The sequence below is a fragment of the Balaenoptera ricei genome, chromosome X, assembly GCF_028023285.1.
Source record: "Balaenoptera ricei isolate mBalRic1 chromosome X, mBalRic1.hap2, whole genome shotgun sequence".
NCBI classification, from domain to species: Eukaryota; Metazoa; Chordata; class Mammalia; order Artiodactyla; family Balaenopteridae; genus Balaenoptera; species Balaenoptera ricei.
The window spans coordinates 135,267,031-135,287,532 of NC_082660.1; the positions used below are offsets into that span (position 1 = coordinate 135,267,031).

Here is a 20,502-nt window from a genome sequence, read left to right on the forward strand (position 1 = left end):
TGGAGAGGGTGTGGTGAAAAGGGAACCCTCTTGCACTGTTGGTGGGAATGTAAATTGATACAGCCACTATGGAGAACAATATGGAGGTTCCTTAAAAAACTAAAAATAGAATTACCATATGACCCAGCAATCCCACTACTGGGCATATACCCAGAGAAAACCGTAATTCAAAAAGACACATGCACTCGAATGTTCATTGCAGCACTATTTACAATAGCCAGGTCATGGAAGCAACCTAAATGCCCATCAACAGACGAATGGATAAAGAAGATGTGGTACATATATACAATGGAATATTACTCAGCCATAAAAAGGAACGAAATTGAGTCCTTTGTTGAGACGTGGATGGATCTAGAGACTGTCATACAGAGTGAAGTAAGTCAGAAAGAGAAAAACAAATATCGTATATTAACGCATGTATGCGGAACCTAGAAAAATGGTACAGATGAGCCAGTTTGCAGGGCAGAAGTTGAGACACAGATGTAGAGAATGGACATATGGACACCAAGGGGGGAAAACTGCGGTGGGGTGGGGATGGTGGTGTGCTGAATTGGGCGATTGGGATTGACATGTATACACTGATGTGTATAAAACTGATGCCTAATAAGAACCTGCAGTATAAAAAAACAAACAAAACAACTAATACTAAACTTTCATTGGGTTATTTGTATGCAAATATGTTAATATAAATGTTTCAGACATTGCATGAAATTTCTAAAAATCTTATATTTGTATTTGTATGGAAATATGTATGGAAATATGTCAATATAAATGTTTCAGACATTACATGAAATTTCTAAAAAAAAAAAAAAATAAAAAAAAAATAAAAACCATATGATCATCTCAATAGATGCAGAAAAAGCTTTTGACAAAATTCAACACCCATTTATGATAAAAACTCTCCAGAAAGTGGGCATAGAGGGAACCTACCTCAACATAATAAAGGCCATATACGACAAACCCACAGCAAACATCACTCTCAACGGTGAAAAACTGAAAGCATTTCCTCTAAGATCAGGAATGAGACAAGGATGTCCACTCTCACCACTATTATTCAACATAGTTTTGGAAGTCCTAGCCACGGCAGTCAGAGAAGAAAAAGAAATGAAAGGAATACAAATTGGAAAAGAAGAAGTAAAACTGTCACTGCTTGCAGATGACGTGATACTATACATAGAGTATCCTAAAGATGCCACCAGAAAACTACTAGAGCTAATCAATGAATTTGGTAAAGTTGCAGGATACAAAATTAATGCACAGAAATCTCTTGCATTCCTATACACTAATGATGAAAAATCTGAAAGAGAAATTAAGGAAACACTCCCATTTACCACTGCAACAAAAAGAATAAAATACCTAGGAATAAACCTACCTAGGGAGACAAAAGACCTGTATGCAGAAAACTATAAGACACTGATGAAAGAAATTAAAGATGATACCAACATATGGAGAGATATACCATGTTCTTGGATTGGAAGAATCAATATTGTGAAAATGACTATACTACCCAAAGCAATCTACAGATTCAATGCAATCCCTATCAAATTACCAATGGCATGTTTTACAGAACTAGAACAAATCATCTTAAAATTTGTATGGAGACACAAAAGACCCCGAATAACCAAAGCAGTCTTGAGGGAAAAAAATGGAGCTGGAGGAATCAGACTCCCTGACTTCAGACTATACTACAAAGCTACAGTAATCAAGACAATATGGTACTGGCACAAAAACAGAAACATAGATCAATGGAACAAGATAGAAAGCCCAGAGATAAACCCACGCACCTATGGTCAACTAATCTACGACAAAGGAGGCAAAGATATACAATGGAGAAAAGACAGTCTCTTCAATAAGTGGTGCTGCGAAACTGGACAACTACATGTAAAAGAATGAAATTAGAATACTCCCTAACACCATACACAAAAATAAACTCAAAATGGATTCGAGACCTAAATGTAAGACCGGACACTCTAAAACTCTTAGAGGAAAACACAGGAAGAACACTCTTTGACATAAATCACAACAAGATCTTTTTTGATCCACCTCCTAGAGTAATGGAAATAAAAACAAAAATAAACAAATGGGACCTAATGAAATTTCAAAGCTTTAGCACAGCAAAGGAAACCATAAACAAGACGAAAAGACAACCCTCAGAATGGGAGAAAATATTTGCAAACGAATCAACAGACAAAGGATTAATCTCCAAAATATATAAACACCTCATGCAGCTCAATATTAAAGAAACAAACAACCCTATCCAAAAATGGGCAGAAGACCTAAATAGACATTTCTCCAAAGAAGACATACAGATGGCCAAGAAGCACATGAAAAGCTGCTCAACATCACTAATTATTAGAGAAATGCAAATCACAACTACAATGAGGTATCACCTCACACCAGTTAGAATGGGCATCATCAGAAAATCTACAAACAACAAATGCTGGAGAGGGTGTGGAGAAAAGGGAACCCTCTTGCACTGTTGGTTGGAATGTAAATTGATACAGCCACTATGGAGAACAGTATGGAGGTCCCTTAAAAAACTAAAAATAGAATTACCATATGATCAAGCAATCCCACTACTGGGCATATACCCAGAGAAAACCGTAATTCAAAAAGACACATGCACCCCAATGTTCATTGCAGCACTACTTACAATAGCCAGTTCATGGAAGCAACCTAAATGCCCATCAACAGACGAATGGATAAAGAAGTTGTGGTACGTATATACAATGGAATATTACTCAGCCATAAAAAGGAACGAAATTGAGTCATTTGTTGAGATGTGGATGGATCTAGAGACTGTCATACAGAGTGAAGTAAGTCAGAAAGAGAAAAACAAATATCGTATATTAATGCATGTATGTGGAACCTAGAAAAATGGTACAGATGGAGTGGTTTGCAGGGCAGAAGTTGAGACACAGATGTAGAGAACAAACGTATGGACACCAAGGGGGGAAAACCGCGGTGGTGTGGGGATGGTGGTGTGCTGAATTGGGCGATTGGGATTGACATGTATACACTGACGTGTATAAAATTGATGACTGATAAGAACCTGCGGTACAAACAAACAAACAAACAAACAAAAACAACTAACATTAAACTTTCTTTGGGTTATTTGTATGGAAATATGTTAACATAAATGTTTCAGACATTACATGAAATTTCTAAAAATCTTATATGTTCTGGTATAATGTTATAAGTCATAATTCTAGTTATTACTTTAAAATGTATATCTCAGAAGTAACTAAATTTCCTTGTCAATTGCATTATTATGAACTTTCATCAAATCTTTAACCATGGTCATTTTTAAGTCTTTTGTCATTTACAGACAGTTCTGGGTGTACTCTGATGCTTTTGCAAAAATGTTCCTATAAAAGGGTTTCATCTTCAAGGAATTCATGGAAAAGACTCTGACAAGTACAGGTTTCTGGTAACTGACTATACTGCTGAACTGAATGAATAAGCATTTTCAGAACTCTAATGGAAAACTGATGAATTCATAAAAGTGCTAACAAAAGATCAAGATGAAAAAAAAATTAATTACATGGGACTGAGTGAACTGATGAGGATGATTATAATTTTTGTGACTTTCTGTTTGAATAAAAAAAATCACACAAGGACTCAGAGGCAAAAAATATACAATCAATTTTCACTGCAAAGTAAAGGAGCTGTTACAGTGGAGGATTACTGGACTGAATGTCAATATTATGACATAGTATGAGTGTGTTTCGTGTTTGGTGTTGCAATCATTGTTGCTTTTGTTGTGGTCATCCATTTACAATGCTTGGTGTCAGTTTATTTACCTCTTGTAAATATAAAATACAGTGTGTGTCTGTGAAAAAAAATGGGCATTGTGGTTTTGATTTGCATTCCTCTATTGACTAATGACATTAAGTATCTTTGCAAGTACTTTTTAGCCACTTGTATATATTCTCTGGAGAACTGTCTACTCAAATCCTCTTTCCATTTTAAAATTAGGTTGTTTGCTTTCTGTTGTTGAATTGTAAGAGTTCTTTTATATATTTTGGATACTGGTCACATACAAGGGAACCGCCATAATGCTATCAGCTTATTTTTCTGCAGAAACTTTGCAGGTCAGAAGGGAGTGACATGATATATTTAAAGTTCTGAAAGGGAAAAACCTACAACCTAGGATACTCTACCCAGCAAAGTTATCATTCAGAATTGAAGGAGAGGTAAAGAACTTCTCAGACAAGAAAAAACTAAAAAAGCTCACCAATACTAAACCAACCCTAAAAGAAGTGTTAAAGGGTCTTCTCTAAGTGGAAAAAAAAATATTCTTTTTCTCTTGTTGCCTTTAGAATTCTCTCTTTATCTTTAAATTTTGCCATTTTAAATATGATATGTCTTGGTGTGAGTCTCTTTGGGTTTATCTTGTTTGGGAGTCTCTGTGATTCCTGTACCTGGAAATCTTTTTCCTTCATCAGCTTCAGGAAATTTTCAGCCATGATTTCATCAAATACCTTTCTATCCCTTTCCCTCTTTTCTCCTTTGGGGATCCCTATAATGTGAACATTAGTACACTCGATGTTGTCTCAGAGGTCCCTTAAACGTTCCTCATTTTAAAAAAATTTTCTTTCTACTGTTCTGATTGGGTTATTTCCATTATTCTATCTTCCAGATCATCTAATTTTTCTATTTTCTATTTTCTTCTTTTGCTGTATGTGCTTTTGGTGTTATATCTAAGAATCCATTGCCGAATACAAGGTCTTGAAGATTTACCTCTATATTGTCTTCTAAAAGTTTTATAGTTTTAATCCACACATTAGGTGTTTGATATATTTTAAGTTGATTTTGGTATATGATGTGAGGTAAGGGTATAACTTTATTCTTTGGCATGCCAATGTGAATATCTAGTTGTCCCAGCACCACTTGTTGGAGAGACTATTCTTTCACCATTGAAGGGTTTTGGCACTCTTGAAAATCAATTGACCACAGATGTATGGGTTTATTTTTGGACTTTCAATTCTATTCCAATGGTATATTATTATGCAAGTACTGATTGTTTTGATTACTGTAGCTGTGTAGTAAGTTTTGAAATCAGGAAGCATGAGTCCTCCAATTTTTTTGTCTTTATCAAAGACTATTTTAGCTATTTGTGATCTCTTGCAATTCCATATGAATTTGAGGGTTGGCTTTTTCATTTCTGTAAAAACACCATTGGAATTTTGGTTGGTATTGCATTGAATTAATAGATCACTTTGGGGAATATTTCTACATTAATATATTAGGTCTTCTAATCCATGAACATGGGATATTTGTATGGGTTGAATTGTGTCCCCCCAAAAAGGTATGTTGAAGTCATAAACTCCAATACTTCATAATGTAACCTTATTTTGAAATAGGATTGTTACAGCTGTAATAGTTACGATGAGGCCATATGGAGTAAGGTGGGCCCATTAATCCAATATGACTGGTGCCCTTGAAAAAGAACACTTTGTGAAGAGACAGAGACACAAGGAGAATGCTATGTGAAGATGGAGGGTTGGAGTTATGTATCTATAAGGTAATGATTGCTGGAAAACCATGAGAAGCTAGGAAGTTATTTTAGCAATTGTTGGTAGTCTTCATGTACAAGTCTTTCTCTTCCTTGGTTAAATTTATTTCTAAATAGTTTATTATTTTTGATGCTACTGAAAATGGAATTGTTTTCCTAATTTACTTTTTGGATGATTCATTGACAGTATATAGAAATAAAATTATTTTTTGTATTTTGATCTGTATCTGGCAACTGTGCTGAATTTTTATTAGTTCTAATAGTATTTCAGTGGACTTTAAAGGATTTTCTACATAAAAGATCATATCTGCCAATATCATTTTACTTTTTCCTTTCCAATTTGGATGCCTTTTATTTCTTTTTCTTGAATAATTGCTCTGGCTAGAACTTTAAGTACAATGTTGAATAGAAGTGGCAAAAGTGGCATCTTTGTCTTGTATCTGATCTTAGGGAGAAAGTTTTCAATCCTTCACTTTTAAGTGTGATGTTATCTGTGGGTTTTTCATAGATTCCCTTTATCAGGTTAAGGAAGCTCCCTTTTATTCCTAGTTTGTTGAGTATTATCATAACATGGTGTTGGATTTTGTCAAATGCTTTTTCTGCACCAACTGAGATGATCATGTGTGTTATTTTTCCTTTACTGGTGCTCTTTTATTTCTTATATGACTTTGAATTACTTTCTAATGGCCTCTCATTTCTGCCTGAAGGACTTCTGATAGCATTTCTTGCAGAGCAGGCCTACTAGCAACAAAATCCCTCAGTTTTCATTCATGTGGAATGTCTTAAGTTCTCTTTCATTTTTGAAGGATATTTTTGCCAGATATTGAATTCTTGGTTGACTTTTTTTCTCTCAGCACTTTAAATATATCATCTCTCTGCCTTCTGGCCTCCATGATTTCTGATGAAAAATTATCTGTTAATCTTATTGAGAATCCCCTCTACATGATGAGTCATTTATTTCTTGATGCTTTCAAGATTATATCTTTGGCTTTGGCTTTAGATAATTTTATAATAATGTATCTTGGTGTTGATCTCTTTGAGTTTATTCCACTTGGAGTTTGTTGACCTTCTTGGATGTATAGGTTTATGTCTCTTTCATTAAACTTGGGAAGTTTTCAGCCATTGTTTCTTCAAATATTCTTTCTGCCTCTTTCTCTCTGCCATCTCTTCCCTTATCATGTGTATCTTTGTACATTTTATGGCATCCAACAGGTCTGTTAGGCTTTGTTAATTTTCTTCCTTTTCCTTAGACTGGATACTCTCAATTAACTTATGTTCAGTTTTGCTGATTCTTTCTTCTATCTGTTCAAATCTGCTGTTGCAACCCTCTAGTGAATTATTCATTTTAGTTATTGTACTTTTCAACTCCAGAATGTCTATTTGATTCCTTTTTATTATTTTTATTTTTTATTGATATTCTCTCTTTATTGAGACATTGTTTTCTTGGTTTCCTTTAATTCTTTGTCCATGGTTTTCTTTAGCTATCTAAACATATTTAAGACAGTTGATTTAAAGTCTTTGTCTATTAAATCAGGGTCTGGGTTTCCTCAGGGACAATTTCTATTAATTTCTTTTTTTTCTGTGAATGGGCCATACATTCTTGTTTTTTTTGACATGCCTTATATATATATTTTGAAAACAGGACACTTTAATATTATAATGTGGAAACTCTGGAAAACAGATTCTTCCCTTCCCTTCCAACAAATAGGGTTTGTTGTTGCTTTTTTTGGGTGTTGTTGTTTATTTGTTTAGTGAATGTTCTGAAGTATTTTTGTAAAGTCTGTTCTTTCTTGTGTGTGGCCACTGAAATCTTTGTCTCATTATCTTTGGTCAGTTATTGATTTGACAGAGATTTCCTTAAACTCCTGGAAGCAAAACAAACAAAGAGACAAACAAACAAACAACAAACCAAGGGAAAAAATGCTCTCCCGGTGTTTGTAAGCTGGCTCTGTGTTTGGGTACTCCTTCAATGCTTAGGTATGCAGTTTATAATTCTGCCTTAGCCTTCACTTTCTACTTGTGTGGTGCCTGAAGTTTAGCCAGACGTGAAAGCTTAAAGTCTTCTCAGGTTTTTTTTTTCTGAGCATAGGTCAAGACTTGGGCATGTGCTTGGACTTCTAGATTCCCTAGAATACATTAATTTAAAGCCCTTATTCCACTATCTCCAAGTGTCTCAGCCTCTTTCTTTTTTTTTTTTTTATAAATTTATTTATTTATTTTTGGCTGCGTTGGGTCTTCATTTCTGCACGCAGGCTTTCTCTAGTTGCAGCGAGCAGGGGCTACTCTTCATTGCAGTGCGTGGGCTTCTCATTGCGGTGGCTTCTCTTGTTGTGGAGCATGGGCTCTAGGTGCATGGACTTCAGTAGTTTTGGCTCGCGGGCTCAGTAGTTTTGGCACGTGGGCTCAGTAGTTGTGGCACATGGGCTTAGTTGCTCCATGGCATGTGGGATCTTCCTGGACCAGGGCTCGAACCTGTGGCCCCTGCATTGGCAGGCAGATTCTTAACCACTGCACCACGAGGGAAGTCCTGTCTCAGCCTCTTTCTTCGCAGACTTGTCAGTTTGTCTATTGCTTTCTCCAAGTTTTATTCCTTGCCCCCTGTGGCAGTGGCTAATACATTTGCTTCTAAACGCCTTCCATGAGTGCCAACAGGGAAGCTGCCTCAGCCCTGAGGAAGCTCCAAAGTAGGTGAAAAAAAAGGCAAACCCTTGAGCCAATCCCTCAAGGTGCCACCAGGTCAAACCACACAACCACAGTTATTTGAGAATAAGGTCCATATCCTGTCCTCTGGTACAAGCAACCTGTTTCTGCAATGTGGACTGCTCTCTTTAAGGCTTCTAAAGAGCTGAGTAGTGGAGGATGGTAACAGGGTAACCTAAAATGCCACAGGGCTCTCTTACTGAAATTTTGCTTCTTTCTTCTTCATTAAGAAACCCCAGGCTGCTTGTAAATTTTTGGTTAGATTCCAGAGTTCTGGCAAAGTTGATTCTGACAGCTTTTGCTGGGCTATTAATTGTTATTATGGAGGGATGACATTTTGGAGTTCCCTACTCCACCATTTTCATTGATGTGGGTATCTAACAGGTTTTAAAATTTTAGATGAAACAAAGATTATATGGAAGAGCTCTTATATTTAGCAATATGGCAGAGTAAATAACCACTCTGGAGGACCTTGTCAAAAGAAAGTTCACTTTAGCATTGTTTGTAACACCAAAACTTGGAAAAAATCTTCCAGCTCTTTCTCCAACAATGGTAACTATTATGAACCAGGGATTTTTATTTTTATTCCAGTTATCCAATTCCCGCTCCACCACTGCCTATTGCGTGTGTCAAGCAGAAGGTGGAAAGAACTTGTCTTTTAATTTATTTGATTGTTCGACCATTAATATCTAAGAGAGATGTTGTCACTCAAAGATCCTGGACTTTGAACTGGATGCAGTAACTGTAGGGGACTTGGAAGTTACCTCTCTTGGGAGTAAGTGTGTTCCATGTATGGGAATAAGGATACACACATTTATTTGGATGGCCAGAGGGGCAGAATATGGAAGATAACACAGTTATGTACCGCTTTCTCCCTCTCTCTCTCTCCCTCTCTCTCTGTCTCTCATTAACTGAATCTTATTTTGTTAGGGATGGCAATACACCTGGATGAAAACTATGTTTCCTAGCTTCCCTTTGTACTTAGGTATGACTATGTGAATTACTTCTGAATAATGAGATGTTAATGGAAATTGATGAATGTGGCTTCTGTGAAAGCTCCTTAAAGCTGACTTGCATCTTTTGCCCTTTGCCCTTTTCCTTCTTCCTGTGTGGGGAGTTAGATCTGTTGCCTGGAATTCCAGCAGACATATTGTCACCGTGAATTAAACTTAAGACTGGAAAACTCACCTGAAGGATGGCAGAGAAGAAATATTAGATAGAGCCTGGGTCCCCAGTGAAATTATGGAGCTGTCATTCTACCCCTACAATGCCTCATTCTTGGTGTCTTATTATGTAAGAAAAATAAAACCCATATTTATCTAAGCCACTACTTTTTGGGTCTCTAGTTATCAGAGTTGAATGCAATCCCTAAATGATACATAAGCTAATAGAAAATCAGAAGAATTTGACAAGGTAATTCACAGAACAAAACCAAATGCTCAACCAACACGTGTAAAGATGTTCTAATTCACCTATTATTCACGGAAATGCAAACTAAAGTATCAATGAGATATCACTACACCCGTCAGGTTGCCATAAATTTTAAAAGAGTGATAATGCATAGTACTACAGATATGTGGGAAAAGTGTATACTTATACACTGATGGATAAAGCAGTAAAAAATTTAAAAGATATATACCATTTGAATTTTACTCCTGGAAATCTATTCCACAGGAATAAAAACACCAGTACATAAGGACATATGAGCAAGGATTTTATTTATAGCACTGTTTGTAGTGGTAAAAAACTGGAAGGAAAGGGAATTTGTTATTGTGCTTATATGAACATAAAAAAGGGTATGGAAAGATAACACAATGGATTTTTTCACTAGTTAATCTTTGGGAGCAAGAAAAGTTTGGAGAGCAGATGGTTTGAGGGGTGGCAGTAGTAGAGGAGGATGGATGAGGAGAAAAGAACAAAATAAGACTCAGTACTTGGAGCCGGTGCTTAAAATATAAGAAACCACCAATAATGGATGAAAGAGACATAGTATAGGCACACAGAAAAGAATCTAAAATAGTATCCCTAATTTCTTAGGTAGGAAGAATTTTGGACTGATAGAACCTTTTATTTATCATATGTATGTGTAACGATTAAGATGTTATTTTTTAGAGCAGTTTTAAGTTTACAGCCAGACTTCTGACCAGTGAAAACTGTGGGATAATAAATGAGCGACATTTTAAGACACTGAGTTTGTTGCACAGAAATAAAAAATGAATACAGTAGGCTTATTGTTTCCAGATACTATGCTGGGTGGGCAGAGACATACAGCTGTCATTCAAGTGTAGACAGTACAGTTATGGCCTCTGGCTAACTGTGAGAGACCTATTTCCTGGTTTTCTTGTGTTGGGTATGTTCTATCTTCATGCCATCAGTGGTATGACAGACTAGTCCTGACCAGTCCTGACCAGTCCTCATGGACTATACAGTGCTATTACCCCATGCCCTCGCTCCTAACCCACCATAGGTTTCTTCTCTATTTCTAGACTACAGAGAATTTACTTTCTTATTTTAAGCAAGCTATGCATTTTAAAAATAATTTGAAATATTATATTGACTGTCTTTGTGTATTTGAAGTTGAAGGGGGGAAGTTTATGTGTGATAGACATAATATATCTCAACCTGTAGAGCTAAGAGATCAGACTGAATTAAAGGCTATTTCAAAATTGTAGATCTTCTGAGGGCTCTACAATAAAATAAGTCTGATTTCTGTCAGTATAAATGTCCCCAAACCTCATTATGGATCAGATAACATGGATAAAATTAAATGTGGCCTAAATTTACTTGTCTTTCCTAAATTTCCAAGTCTATCCTTTGCCCATTCCTAATATACTACTTGCATCACATAAAGTTTTAATAGCTTTACATATGTTAAATAAATAATTATGTAGTAAAGTTTTCTAATCATACATGGAGTGATCGGGGAATCTTTGCAAACTTTTCTAGAAAGATAGCAAAAAAGAGGTCTGAAACTGAAAAAGAGTTAGATGTTTAGAAGAATCCTCAATCTGCAATAAATAAGCCAATAAAATAGATTATCTCAAGAACAATAATATCCTGTAAAAATGTTGTACCTTGGAGGAGCCAGTGTGTGCTCTAGGAACTCCTCAATTTTAATGAAGTCTGTTTTCAACTCCTTGTTATATATCAGGAAGGGAGGATTGGTGCCCGGGGCTAAGTCCTTCAGCTCTTCAGGCTTTCTATGATTATTGAAAATAAGCAGAGTTAGGCCTCTAGATAAAGTGCACATTATGCAAACACCAACACTGTATTGGTGTCTACTGATTTTAATCCCCAGAATGAAACATGTCCTGATTTGTCTTACCTGGTCATGTCAACAGTAGTCACATTGAATTTAACTCCTTTAAGCCAGAGGATCATAAAAAGGCGTTGGCAAAAGGGACAGTTTCCAATACTCTCCCCATCACTTCCAGCCTATTAAGATAAAGAAAGACTTCATTCATTCATTTGCTCAACAAGTATGTACTGAATGCCTGCTGGGAAATAAGCTAGTTGCTAGAGACAAAGTTGGAAGTCCTTAATCTCATGAATTCTACCATCTGTGGGCAGAGAGAGATAATGAAGCAAATAATTTCATTGTATGTAAAATTACCAGAGTGATGAGTACGTAACAACAGAATGCTGACTAAAGACTATGTTCATTTTCCATTTTCATAGATCCTGCCAAATTTCCTTCTTGAAAGGTATATTCAGTATTTTCATTGGACCTTTGATTTCCTTATTCTGTGACTTGTTTGTTCATGACAATTTTATATTTTTCTATTAAGGTGATGACCTTTTCCTTATTACTTTGGAAAAATTACTTGTATACTAAAGACACTAACTCTTTCTGATAATGTTACATGTAATTTTTAAACAATGTCTTATGTAAAATTAAAATTTTACATAAAATCTTATATTGTTTTCCTTTATGAAATCTGGTTTTTCTGATCTGCTTACACAGCTGTTATGTACATCAAGATTGCAAAGAAAAAAAATACTTTCTTATTTTGTTTTACTATAAAGATGTTCTCTCATGTTTTCTTCTAGTAACTTTACGGTTTCATTTTTACATTTGTTTCATCTATTTAGAATTTATTTTGGCATAAGGAATGTATTGGGACTCCAGCTTTATTATTTTTATTTTATTATTTTACAAATAGTTAATAGTTGTCTTAACACCACTCATTTAAAACTTCATCTTTTGCTCAACATAGCAAATTATTAGAGAAAGGCAAATCAAAACTACAATGAGGTACTACCTCATACTGGTCAGAATGGCCATCATTAAAAGTCTACAAATAATAAATGCTGGAGAGGGTGTGGAGAAAAGGGAACCCTCCTACACTGCTGGTGGGAACGTAAATTGGTGCAGCCACTATGGAGAACAGTATGGAGGCTCCTTAAAAAAATAAAAATAGAGTTACCATATGATCCAGCAATCCTACTCCTGGGCATGTATCCAGACAAAACTATAATTTGAAAAGATACATGCACCCGTATGCTCGTTGCAGCACTATTTAGAATAGCCAAGACATGGAAGCAACTTAAGTGTCCATTGACAGACAAATGGATTAAGAAGATGTGAGATATATATATATATATATATATATATATATATATATATATATCCATTATATATACAATGGAATGGTATATATAATATACATATATAATGGAATGGTATATATATATATTATATATATTATTTATATATAATATATATATATGATGGAATACTACTCAGCCATAAAAAATGAATAATAATGCCATTTGCAGCAACATGGATGTACCTAGAGATTATCATACTAAGTGAAGTAAACCAGAGAAAGACAAATATCATAGATATGGCTTATATGTGGAATCTAAAATATGACACAAATGAACTTATCTATGAAACAGAAACAGACTCATAGACATAGAGAGCAGACTGTGGTTGCCAAGGGGGTCAGGGGATGGGAGAGGCATGGATTGGGAGTTTGGGATTAGTAGATGAAAACTATTATATATAGAATGGATAAACAACAAGGTCCTACTGTATAGCACAGGAAACTATATTCAATATCCTGTGATAAACCATGATGCAAAAGAATATGAAAAAGGATGTGCATATATATATAACTGAATCACTTTGCTGTACAGCAGAAATTAACACAACATTGTAAATCAGAGACACTTCAGTGAAAAAATGAGCACATCTTACTTTATGTAAATTATACCTCAATAAAGTGTATTAAAATGGAAAAGTTCAAAAAGAAGAACAAAAAACCCCTCAAATAAATGATATTATGCAGCGATTGCAGACGTTGCAATAACAAAGGTAAGGGTATAACCATGGAAGGGGGTGCCTGAGAGATTATGAAGAACACGGTCACTGGAGGAGAGAAAGCCAAGGATGTGAGAGGACAGAGTGTTGGAAGGGTCATTTGTGTAGATATTAAAATCACCAAGAATTATGATAGGCATAGTGTTGAAGAGTGTGACAATGATCCAGGAAATAAAATCCTTAAGAAGTAAGGGAAAGTGACCTGGGATTGGGAAGACTACTATAACAAAGAGGGGTAGTGATTGGTTTAGTCTGATTTTATGAGACAACCTAGATATTTCTCTGGATGGGAGAGATAGAATGGTCTGGAAACAAGAATGAGGAGCAAGGATATCTAAAGACACTTACCCCATCGCCACCCTCAGTGGTAATAGAAATGAGGAAGAAAGGGGAGCCACTCCTTGAGAGGGCTATAGCTGATGTTGTCTCCTGATGGGAGATCCAAGTTTTAGACACCTCAATCTCAACATGTCCCAAAGTGAATTCTTTCCCTTTTCTTTACTCCACACACTTACCTACTCTTTAGAGTTCCTAATCCTGTGAATTGCACTGCTATCTACTTTGGATTTGTGAATTGTGTTCCCCCCAAATTAAAGTGTTGAATCCCTGTCCCCCAATGTGATGGTAGCTGGAGGTGAGGTGTTTGGGAAGTGATTGGTTTAGATGAGGTCATGAGGGTAGAACCCTTACGATGGGATTAATGACCTTATAAGAAGAAACCAGAGCTCTCTCTCTTTTTCTTTCTCTCTTTCTTCATCTCCCCCAACAACCGTGTATATAAGGTCACAGCAAGAAGGCACCTATCTATAATAAACCAGGAAGAGAGTTCTCACCAGAAACTGGCCATTCTGACACCTTGATCTTGGACATAATTCTTATTTTTTGGTAAATTTTCCTTTTCCTGGCAGTGAGTACAACAGAGGAAATAATGTTTATTGTTGCTCTTTTGTGGCGTCAGGGAGTGAAGAGGTATGGGAAGAGGCAACCACCTTGGCAGCTGAATTTCTTTTGTAACAGAAGTCGGGCTAAAGATCCAATCATAACTGGGGTTAGTGAATGGAAACTTGATTAGGCAGGAAGAGGAATGAAGTCTGATAATAGATACAGCAGGAAGGGTGGGTTGCCTTTGGCAAAAGGAAAGGCAAAACAGTGAGGTGTGGGGGAAATGCAGCACAATTTTACCGGAAAACTGAACTTTTTTCTGTTTATAATAATGCTGATTTAAAGTGCCACTACACAAAATGTATGAATATACAATGGAGAAAAGACAGGCTCTTCCATAAGTGGTGCTGGGAAAACTGGACAGCTACACGTAAAAGAATGAAATTAGAACACTCCCTAACACCATACACAAAAATAAACTCAAAATGGATTAAAGACCTAAATGTAAGGCCAGACACTATAAAACTCTTAGAGGAAACATAGGCAGAACACTCTATGACATAAATCACAGCAAGATGGTTTTGACCCACCTCCTAGAGAAATGGACATGAAAACTACCACGATGTGGTCATTCACCAAAACAACTTTTTCTCTTTGCGTTTGTGATCTATGTTTCTAAACATGAAAAGTAATAATGGCTGGAACATCTGACATTTATTGAATGTTTACTATGTTAACAACTACTGTGTCTTACAAATTTATTTTATTTAATGCTTACAGTGAAGATGATCCTGTGAGGTAGGTTCTGTCATTACTCTTGTTTTACAGATGAGGAAATTGAAGCTCAGAGAAGCTGACTTGCTCAAGTACACTCAGCTAGACAAGAGTTGATGACCTATACACTCTTCTCATGTAGCTAATCCAGGACTGTCTACTCCACAATCCACACTCCTTAAACACTGATTTCTCCCATCTAATAGTTTTATTGGATTTTTTATTAATCAGTCTTTATAATAGTCTTTATGATAGTTCTAAGATAATTCGAAAATGGTCTGAACATTCAGAGAAGAGTATCATCTCTTTTTCTATTTTACATTTATCAATAAAGACAAAAATATTACATTCAGGATTTGGGCCCAAATGTTAGAGTCTATAATGTTATGTACAAATCTATGAAAACTTAATTTTAGACTGGTAGAGAACACAAAAACTCCATTTATCAATGAACAACAAACCAATAAGATAAACTCTGCATTTAGAGAAAACAAAATGTGTTCTTTTAGAAAATCCTTTGTTCTTAGTTGCTGGATATAAATCTTGCCCAAATCATTCAGAGTTGAAAGGCAATGTTTTCACTCACTCCATGGAACACATGGGGGTGTGTGATATAAATTCTTAATTGTGCCAGGAAAGGACTTACTTTCTTGTAGGGATCCCATCAGTGGAGTTGGGAAATTGTGGTAGGGTCCCCAGACATAGCTGGGGAAATTACAGACTCATTTAATCTTTAGAAAGATACCACATTATAAGGGAGATACAACTGGTAAACAGTAGTGCTTTTAAAATTTTCTCATTAACATTTTCACCCCTCTCAGTCCCTATTCCCCCTCTTCTATGAAACTTCTAGAGATCTTTGGAATCCATCTCAAAGCAAAGCAAAACAAAAACCCAGATCAGATGATACTCAAGGTTCTTCCAGAAAATCTGTGACTCGTATCAATGTCATTAGATAAGCTTACATCTAGAGGATTTCATCTAATGAAATTCTGGGAAATGTTACTAAAAAGTGTGCCAAATTGAAAACAATGAATTAAGATTATGCACAGCTATTTTAAGGGACTGGAATCTTGACCCTGCCATTTACTAGCTATGTGACCTTAGGCAAAGCTACTTAGCTACTTTTTGCTTTAGTTTCTGTAGCCATAAAATAGGGTTAAAAATAAACCACTTAGCACAGCCCCTGCCAAAAGTACTCAATAAATGATTAGGTTTTTAACCTGAAAGTTATTGTTTAATTTAACATTTGCTCATTCAACGTGTGATTTCCTAAATTCCCCTGTCTAGATTACCACCCAAATTATGGGAAGTCTATGAAGATAAACACACAGATCAATGCCAACAACTGGTTAGAGGAGTTTGATTGGATTGAATAAACAAGTTTAGACAAAAGAAACTAGTTACCCTATGAAGAGACTTATTACCTCTGGGTTGGATTTGGGAGTTATAAAAAGTCAGTTAGGAAGTTAAGGCTTACTTATGTTGCGTCTGAGCAGTGACAAGTTTTGCTAGAATCCAGAGATAGGAGAAGTAGCTCTTATGCCCCACAGTCAAGCAAACACTTACTTGGATTGTTTTGCTATGCAGGAATTCAAGAGGCTCCTATAATTTTGAAAAGGCTGGTTAATTATGTCCTTGATGTATATATGTGACCAGTTGTCAAATATTTTAAAATTATTGTAAAAGTATTACTTTGGCCAACAGATGTTTAACCTAAAATTTGGTAAGCACACCTTATTTTATGTCTTTGTAGGCCATCAAGAGGCAATGTAGTTTTAGAGGCAAGTTGCTTAAACCTTATTTCCTTAGCTTACTTACCTAGAAATCATGAGGACAATATTACTAAAGTTTTGAGTACTATTACCACCACTACTACTGATGATACTACTTTACTACTATTAACGTATCTTCTAAGTTGTTAGGACTAAATGAGATAATATACATAAAGTGTTAGAAGAGGGTTAAGCATGATATAAGAGTTTCTTATTATTATTACCATACTGAATACTTCCAATAGTCAATGAAAATATAGAGAAAAATAGTTAATATAAGCAAGGATTTAGGAAACTATGTAATTTCTACTTGGAATAACCCGTACAAAATTGTTTCTTTTTCTTGATGAGCTAATTTAGAAACACATGTTCCTTTCTCCTGCTTTAGGGGTTTTCCAAAGGGCTTTTCTGAAATGTTAAGACATTAAAAAAAAAAAAAAGCCAAGGCAAAATGCCTCCTACTCATATAACAGGCACACAGACTCCTGGCTTTTTTCTCCTCTAGTATCCATTGGACCCTGCTGTGATGTTCATCCATTGTGGGAGAATTTTAGAAGGCTCTATTTGGACCATGTGTGGGAATGAGGCTCTCAGGCCATTCTTGGCCCTCTCCTCCCCACATTCAGGCCTTCCAAAACATATCTCATAAAACACAGATTATGAGAACTGGAAAGCCCTTAAGTATCATTTTGTCAGGCTCCTTTATTGTACAGATGGAAAAACAAAGAGGGAGGGAGGGATTTGTCCAAGGTTACATAGGAAGTCACTAATAATACAATTTACTTGTTCTAACTACGAGCAAGTCTAGTTGTCTTTCCACCATATCTTCTTGCTTTTTTCAGATAGGATGTTTTTCTATTGTTATATAAGAGCAGCCAAACACCCAGGTATTCTTCTAGGACTCAGAGTAAGTATAAAATTACAAGATTATTTCCTATCTCTAGCTGAAATGTTGACTTTAAAAAAAAAAAAGCTGAGGTCCAGTATCAAGGAATAATACATTCTGTATGCTCTCATTATGGCTAGAAAACTTACCTTCACAAAAAGCTCAATTTCAGGGTCTGCCTGACTGCTGGGCCTCGGGTCTGCCATCTTTCTGTTTTTATTGCCAGTTTTCAGCCTCCTGCCTTCTGTGCAGTCCACAGTACTCACAGATTCTTTTCCTCCAGTTTTATCCAAAGGCTTAAATGAAGGTTGTGCTTTAAGAGGAAAGTCCAGCTTGTAATAGTCAGAGCTGGGCTAGTCTCTCTTCAAGAGGTGCAGAAAATTCTAGATGCTTGAGAGTAACTCTTGAATTCGTTTTCTTTCTTCCTCTTGACCTAACATTTGAATCAAGGAGGAGCCGATGGCGTGTGTATAAACTGGTTGGCTAGAAGGGTGGGGGTGTTTCCAAAGAGGCTTCAATGCTATGAGTCAGCAGAGAGAAACACATACACACAAACACACACATGAAGTTTCAATATATCAAGCAGACCAGATGTTCTCTAGAGCTTCCCTTTGAATCCTGGGCTCCATGCCCAGAAAATGGCCTCTTATACTGTTCTTATAACCTGACAGCAGCAAAAATCTCTTCCAGGAAAAGGCCACAAATGACTCGGGTTTTAGCATTGAAAAGGATGTTTATCTAATGACACTGTCTAAACGTTGGTTTAAAAAGAAGTGGGCTTCCCTGGTGGCACAGTGGTTAAGAATCCGCCTGCAAATGCAGAGGGGACACGGGTTCAAGCCCTGGTCCGGGAAGATCCCACATGCCGTGGAGCAGCTAAGCCCGTGTGCCACAACTACTGAGCCTGCACTCTAGAGCCCGCAAGCCACAACTACTGAGCCCACGTGCCACAACTACTGAAGCCCGTGCACCTAGAGCCCGTGCTCCGCAACGAGAGAAGCCACCGCAATGAGAAGCCCACGCACCACAACAAAGAGTAGCCACCCTCGCCGCAACTAGAGAAAGCCCACGCACAGCAACGAAGACCCAATGCAGCCAAAAATAAATCAAAAAAAAAAAAAAAAAAAAGAAGTACACTTCATCAAATGTCTACACCCTCAATTCTACTGCTGACACAGCCAGATTTCCCTTCTGGGTTGCAAATTTCACTTCTCTTCTATAATCAGGGAATGTCTGATGGGTCGGTTGAGTCTGGGGGCGTCTTTTGCGTGTCCCACCTCATTCTCTATTTCTGGGAAGGGTGGATTGGGAGGGATCACTTCCTGGTTTTGGTATCTGTATCAGGAACCGCAAGCGGTTCTGTATCTCTGCTTGTCAACCCTGGGAACAGCAGTAAAACATCCAAATTTGTCACTCACTGTCTGCAGTGTTTCTGGCAGCTGTGTTTTCTGCCTGCCAGGATGGTGGGTGGGTGGAGCTGTGGGCCCTGGATTAATAAACCCCCTCGGATGGGAAACGTCTCTTTCTGCTTGGAGCCAAAGTGAACATAGACCCACCAGTTGGGCACCATTGTGACCCTCTTTCTACAACACCAAACGTCCCCCATGCTCATATGGGCTGTACATGTACCTGCCATTGCCCACGTGTAAAGAATTTACAGGATGAGAGGCTTTGGGCAAAACCCGGTCTCTGCCACAGCTGCAGGGTTTAGGCAAGGAGTGGCCACCGGTATGAATGTGAGTGTTGTTCAAGGCGTGGGACCTGTTGATTTCCCAAATGGTCAGTAGAGTAAGAGGGAAATTCTGATAGACGTCTGCTGAGCTGACCTTGTGGGTGAGTATAGGGCTGGTTGTTTGGAGGACCTGGTGGATGTGTTGGCCATATGTTTACTCTGTTCGTTCATTCTTCCACTCCAAAGACAATCAATGAACGCTTACTCTGTGCCAGGGTGCTGCTCCACTCCAAGAGGTTAGCAGCACAGGAGGACAGTAGGTTTGAGAGGACGACAGGAGTTCAACTTGAAGCATGTGAAGTCTGAGGCGTCCTCACTCTTCCCCATTCCCAGTATCTAATCAGTACAAAATCTTGTCACTTCCGCATCCTGAATATGTTTTTAAACCCATCCACTTCTCTTCGCCCCCACTGCTACTCAGAATTTCAACCCAGCAACATTCTTTTTCTGTTAATTTTTTAAATTTTTATTGTAAAAGACCCAAATCACTGCTTGACCCTCAGCCCTCATGGGAAAGCCACCATAACCACGGCAACAACAACAGCATCAACAACATACAACAGCCCAATGAGCTCTGTATGACCCCTAATAAATTGTGTTAATTGACACAAACTTTATTTTCTCTGCTTCCCAAAGTGTTTTTAAAATGTTGTATCGAGATATAATTTACACACCATAAATTTGACTCATTTTACGTGTACATTCAAGGATTTTTAGTAAACTTATCGAGTGGTGCAACCATCACTATAATCCAATATTAGCTATTTCCATCACCTCAGTGGCACCTCTCTCTTGCCCATGTGCACTTAGTCCCCATTACCACCCTAGCCCCTGGGAACCACTAATCTGCTTCTTGTCTCTATGGATTTGCCTATTCTGGACATTTCATATAAATGGAATCACGCAGTT

At 37.0% G+C, this 20,502-nt stretch overlaps 1 protein-coding gene across 1 annotated transcript in view; it reads right to left on the minus strand.

Annotated features, from left to right (window-relative positions):
* The window catches only part of CLIC2 (chloride intracellular channel 2), a 45,645-nt gene extending 27,276 nt beyond the window's left edge, over positions 1-18,369 (minus strand). Inside the window, exons 1-3 of the mRNA XM_059911708.1 lie at positions 18,011-18,369; positions 11,544-11,653; positions 11,293-11,418 (exon numbers count right to left, since the gene is read on the minus strand). Of these exons, the coding sequence (XP_059767691.1) occupies positions 11,293-11,418; positions 11,544-11,653; positions 18,011-18,067 (293 nt within the window). The 5' untranslated portion in view covers positions 18,068-18,369. The remainder of the gene's footprint in view (positions 1-11,292; positions 11,419-11,543; positions 11,654-18,010) is intronic.
* Positions 18,370-20,502: the final 2,133 nt, after the last annotated feature.